The 6,416-nt window shown below is 41.2% G+C and overlaps 1 protein-coding gene across 1 annotated transcript; it reads left to right on the top strand.

Annotated features, from left to right (window-relative positions):
* The first annotated feature begins 2,777 nt into the window (after positions 1-2,777).
* LOC112291122 (expansin-A4) lies at positions 2,778-5,404 on the top strand. Its single transcript, XM_024538158.3, has one exon. It carries the CDS (start codon positions 4,229-4,231, stop codon positions 5,012-5,014), a length of 786 nt encoding a protein of 261 aa, XP_024393926.1. The 5' UTR covers positions 2,778-4,228; the 3' UTR covers positions 5,015-5,404.
* Positions 5,405-6,416: the final 1,012 nt, after the last annotated feature.

Genomic DNA, 6,416 nt, shown 5'->3' with positions numbered 1-6,416 from the left:
ATATCAAGAATAATTCTTCTAAATCTCATGATCCCTTTGAATTTGAGTTCAAGAACAACCTATTCTATTTTGAAGGATGCCTATATGTTCTAAAAGCAGAAGCATGGTTACATGTTCTTCAAGCTCGTCACGACTTTTCAGCAACAAGATATTTTGGGTACAATAAGACTTTGGAGCTGATATCTAGGGATTTTTGATGGCCTCAAATGTGGAAGGCACTCAAAGATTTTGTACAATCATGTGATGTTTGCTCAAGATCAAAAACTCCTCATCATCGACCTTTTGGACTTCTTCAGCCATTACCCATTCTAGAACAACCATGGTCTTCTGTTTCTATGGACTTCATCATAGATCTTCGAAGCTCAGGTTCTTATGACTCTATATTTGTAATAGTAGATTGCTTCACCAAGATGGCACATTTTGTGCTAAGTACAAAATCCATCACGGGTGAAGAAAGTGCTAAGCTTTTTATTGACAATATCTATCGCTATCACGAGTTACCAAAGAATATTATATCAGATAGGAGAACTCAGTTTGTATCAAGATTTTGGAGAACCCTTTTTAAGATTTTACAAGTCGATATAAAACTATTTTCGGCTTTTCATCCTCAAACTAACGGACAAACAGCGCGTAAACCAAGTCTTGAAGCAATACTTAAGATGTACCATCAACTATCAATAAGATGATTGGACAACTCTTTTGCCATTGGCAGAGTTTGCTTATAATAATACGGTGTATTTTTCTATGCAACAAATACTTTTTTTTACCAATTATGGTTATCATCCATGACTTGACATGTTTGATTTTTCAAAAGTTGATAATCCTGTGACAAAAGATATGACAAATCGGTTGTCAGAGTTACATGCAACAATAAAGGCGCAATTAAAAGAAGCTCAAGAACGACAAAAGATAAATGCAGATGTTTATCGAAAAGAACAACCACCATTCTACATGGGTGATAAGGTATGATTACTTTGTTACAATATCAAGATCATTCATCATTGTGACAAGTTAGACTATCAAAGGCTTGGACCATTTTCTATTTTTGTACAAATCAATCTAATTGCATATCGTATACATCTACCGGAGTCAATGAAAATCCATCCAGTATTCTATATATCTCTTCTTGAACCATACAAGATAGTGGACATACCAAGAAGAAGACAAGCTCCTACTCCTCCTATAGAAGTGAACAGTAATAAAGAATTTAAAGTGAAAGAAGTCTTGGATTCAAGGCGGCAACGAAATAAATTGGAATATCTTATCCATTGGCATAGATATGATATTAGTGAATGCACATGGGAGCCAATAAAGAATCTTGTAAATGTAGCAAAGGCAGTAGAGGCTTTTCATCGATGACATCCATCAAAACTAAGATAAAAATCTTCTTTATAAAAGAAATAAGATCTAGACAAGATAACATTCTATTTTCAATCCTTCTTTGTAGCTTTTTGTAGTTGTGATGCTAAGGAGATGGAGAACCAACAAACAATGGATTTGACTCAAGAGCCTTTATTTGCGGCCCTATCGGACGAGACATTACGATTGTTACAATCTACAAGACGACATAATCGAGATGAAGATCTTCAAGAACGACATGTCCTTCTTGGAATAGAAGGCGAGATACAACGCGTTTGGTATCACGACCTTAAAAGGGACTCCCGATGTTTGGTGATTTTATTAGAGGTATGAAGAACTCCTGATGGTTTTCAAATATTTTATTCGAAGGAAGTTATAAAGGCCTCAACAACGATCAAATAACTAGGTGGTCTTCCCACCGTGGTATGGGATACTACCGATGGTTGAGAGGCCCTATAAATCATCTTCGAAGAGATCAAAGATCAGAGTATGTGGCGAATACAATTCGTTGCATCATAGATTTCCTCAACATATGATGACTGCTCTTTGTGGAACTCGTCCATAGAAGGAGGGGTAATGTCACGGACATACTCATGTAAGCTAGTAATTACATATATAAATAAATAGAAGTAAATAAAAATAGATAAAAGTAAGTTAATTCTATAGTATTTGATATGAAAGCTTCTTAGAAGCTTCAAAGACACTACTTTGACTTCACAAGTGTCTTTAATTGACTTTTTGGATTAGAAACATAGTCAACAAGTTGGCCATTTGCAGCACATGTTGTTAGCTTAAAGACCAAGCTAATAATGTGGCCCACACGTAGAAAAACTTGCCTTGTAAGTCAAGGCAAGTATCTTACAAAGTCGACACATATAAGAGGTCTTGTAGAACATCGCCATATAGCCTCTAGTTAGATAGTATATATAGAGACAAGAGTGAAGCCTTCTTCATTCTTGTCAACTCCTTTCTTATTTTTAGTCTAGTTTCAAGAGTCGTCATGTTTTCTAGTCTTTGGCAATAGCCATTCTAATTCAATATATTATCACCTTTGAGTGATTTCTAAGTATTTTTGAGTGACAGAAGAGTGTATTGAGATTATCTTTCATTGGAGTTCATGTCTTTGATATATATATATATATATATATATATATATATATTGAAATAAGAATGAAGCCTTTTTCATTCTTGTGAATGCCATTTTAGTCTTTAGTTTTGTTTCAAGACTTTTTAATCTTCTTGTCTTTGATAATAGCCATTATAGTTTAATATTATATCATCTTTGAGTGATAATTTAATCTTTTTGAATGATACAAGAATATTTTGATCTTTTAGTTATAAAACATTCATAACTTTGATAGTCATTGGCAAACAATATCTATATTTAATTGGTAGATTATTATAGTCAATTTTGATTAGTGACATGTCACTTATAATGAGATTGATGGCTTTAATTGTGAGATTGAATGCTACTTTGATTTTGAGAGCAATACATAAATTTTAGTTGACACTGTTAGCATTGCATCTATGCCTCCCAAGTACCATTCCAAAGCTCTATGCTAATTCGTGTATATTACTTAGAAATTCATTTGGTATTGTCTTCAATATTATTTAAATTGATATCTTCATGTCTACTAGTTTGGCTAGATTAAACCTAGGATTCAAAGCTGATGAATACAAGTAATCTATCTACATATACTTGAAGTATGCATTAAGAATTTTGAAATAACAACTTATACTAGCTAGTTACTTGAAAGAAGCTATATTTCATATCATAACCTAATTTCATATGTTCACAGGTTTTCCTAGCTAAGGTTCCAATCTATTCTTGCAAAACCTTTGGTGCTTGCTTTCTTTCCACAAACTGTGATATTCGCATACAAATGTTGCTGCTCAATTCTGGATTGGACACAAAACTTATTTTAGATTGCAATGCGTGAAGCTTACAAGCTCACGAGGACTCTTAGCACCAAGGCGGAAGAGCTCGCCGGAGCCTCATTGCGACGGGTCTGCCGTATATTGACATTTGGGTACATGTGAAGTCTGACAAGCTTGGCGATGCAAGCATGCCATTTTGCAAGTCCTGGTATGCAGCCGCCGAGCAAAGAATCTTCATCTGCGGCGTCCGACAGACATGAAGAATCTGCAAATTCTGAAGGTGGCGGTAAACTAACTTGCATTGTCGCTGCATCCGCAACCCCTCTTTGCATTCTACTCGAACCTCGCGAAGTTGAATCTCACGTCCGCTTATAATCTGTGCGGCATGAGCCTGTAGAGATCTCCTCGATTTCGCCAAGTTTGCGAACTGAACGACTGCTGCAGCGAGTCGGATGGAATGCGCACAGTTGGCATATATGGTTTGACAACATGGCGACGAGAATGAAATCGGGGTTTCTAATACAGGATGTGATGTGACTTGCCGAATGCGCCGGTTGGCTACAAATCAGCCTGCGGCTCAGAGCTCAGTGTGCTCTGCTTAGACTAGGCCTGACAGCCCTCGCATTGGGGACAAGGCAATGTGCTTTAACCGGTATGCAATCGCTCAGTACTACCACACCTGTACTTGATGTAATTAGAAGGACGAACTATTCCACGAATACGGGTAAGAAATCGTAGAAGTCCCGCATCCTTCAGGAGAAATGTGGTGGTGTATAAATGCTCCGCTGAGCACTTTGCTTCTTGCGTTCTCGCTACATCTGTTGTAGCATACCGTGATCTCCCTAAGTTCCTTCCAACTGCAGGCCATCTAAATCAAGCAGCCTTGATCATCAGTTCCCGATGTGCGCACCACAGAAACCAAGCCTGTAGACTTCGAGCCCACTCAGATACAGCTTTCCATCTCTGCCCATACTAGCACGACCAGGTGGCCATGAGGACTTCGGCCGTAGTATCCAGCATGAAGGCCGCAGCTTGCGCTGGCGTGGCCGCCTTGATGGCGCTGAGCGTCCTGCCTTGCGTGGTGGGAGCGCCGTACGGGTGGAGTGAGGCGCATATCACGTACTACGGAACAGCTAGTGGCGGTGGCACGCAGGGAGGCGCCTGCGGGTATCCGAACACCTTTGCGATGGGATACGGGGCGATGACCGCAGCGTTGAGTTATCCTCTGTTCCAGGGCGGAAAGGCATGCGGCGGGTGCTATCAGTTGCGGTGCAAGTGGGTGACGCCAACCCGAACCGTGCACAACTGGTGCTGGAGCTACTCTCGCACCATCACCGTGACCGCAACAAACTCGTGCCCTCCAGGGTCGCACGGAGGTTGGTGCAACTGGAGACCTCACTTCGACTTGCCAATGCCTGCTTTCCTGACGCTGGCACGGCGTGAGGGAGGAGTGGCTCCGGTGTATTACAGGAAGGTCCGGTGCGCGAAGCGCGGCGGAATTCGGTTCACCATCGGAGGCAACCCGTACTTCTTGATGATCCTGATTCACAACGTGGGAGGGGCGGGCGATTTGAAGGCAGTGAAGGTCAGGGGAGGAAACGGATATTGGGTGCCCATGTGGCGCAACTGGGGCGCGCTGTGGACATGCAAAACGAGGATGAGCGGAGCATTGTCTTTCCAGATTACGACGGGCGACGGGCGCACTTTGACGACTTACAAAGCCGTGGGCGGGTACTGGAGGTTCGGACAGACCTGGGAAGGATCCCAGTTCAGGTAGGTAGATTGTAGCGGACCTCGACGCTGAGCGCAGCATCGGTGGCAACAGTCGCTGTGATCGATGGGAACATGGCGTCGCTCCGCGGTCCGAGATGTGCGTGCGAGTATAGGTCGGCCATCCGTCTATGTGAAGCGGATTTCGCTGTCTTCATCGATTGGGAATCAAAGTTGGAGATGTGGAATGTAAGTGTATCGTGAGTGTTCATTCTTGGAAGCGCGAGCAGGTAGAACGTTTGAGGGGAATCCTTGGAAGTAGGGAGTTCTGCAGAGCGATTGTAAAAGGATTAAATGATTGGGTACTTAGTCTCGTATTCAGGGACATGTATCTGGAATAAAACAGTCAAGCACCTCTGTTTGATTACAGTGGCTCGGATGGCTCAATTCAAGCTTTTGTATTGGTGCGTATGTACGTGAATGCCACAGCCCGGTTTGTTTTGTCGCGTGTTTGTGTGATGTGGTACTTGGCACATGGAGATGGAGTTGGTGGATGCAGAGTTTGTGCACCGTAGTGGCGTGGATGGCAGACAAGTGGGCGGAAGCCGTCCACATTGGGATTCGTTTGATATGTGACTGGGCTGCAATGGTGCGATTGTTAAGTCCCATCTGTCGGTTATGCCACAGTGATTGAATTTCTAGACCGGAAGCTTTGCAGAGTTGTGAAGTGCTGAGGAGGACTGGTATATATTCAGACACATAGGTGGTACACAAGCCCACAAATAGTCTCAATTGAGGGAACCATAAACTGTATTAGAGACATTTGGAATAATCTGCGCAAAGAATGCATCGATAACGTGGTTGGGAAAATATGATATCGAATTGAAACTTGGAAGGAGGGATCGAAAGAGCGTGGGACTTGTGCCCAAACTGAGTCACTTAGAGTAGGTGTGAGATCAGTGCATGACTTGAGAGTGAGGTAGATAGCGATTTTGCAGAACAGGCACCCAGGCCGTAATCTATACGTGTTTACACAAATGTTGGGTACTTGTCTCAAATTTTTTAAACAGATTACTGATGGGCAACCAATTATTATGAGTCCCTATAATAATTCTACAATGGAGGTTTTAAATAAAATCACAAAATCATTTATAAACAATTAGACATGTTAAAAGGTAAGGATATGATAAAATTTTCTTGTTAGAGGAGCCATTAAGATTTTATGTTCATCCAATGCCATGTTCATCCAATGCCATGTATCAATTGGTACTTATTGTACATGTTGTGTAAGAAAAATTGGGATTAATTCTTGTAAATTTTATAATTAGAAAGAAAAACTCTGTTCTTGAACTTCAATTTTTTTGTGTTGTTAAGAGAGTGCTAAGGATTTTAATGTTGTTTGAATACCATTTGTGAGGCCAAATTAGCTTTTAGGTCACATCATTAAATGACCTTGCTCTACCTTTGGA

Source organism: Physcomitrium patens, chromosome 14 (genome assembly GCF_059467195.1).
Source record: "Physcomitrium patens ecotype Gransden chromosome 14, ASM5946719v1, whole genome shotgun sequence".
Taxonomy (NCBI): Eukaryota; Viridiplantae; Streptophyta; class Bryopsida; order Funariales; family Funariaceae; genus Physcomitrium; species Physcomitrium patens.
This window is presented reverse-complemented; position numbering and strand designations above follow the sequence as displayed.

Coding starts and splice junctions, on each gene's coding strand:
- LOC112291122 (XM_024538158.3), top strand. CDS start 4,229: ATGAGGACTTCGGCCGTAGTATCCAGCATGAAGGCCGCAGCTTGCGCT.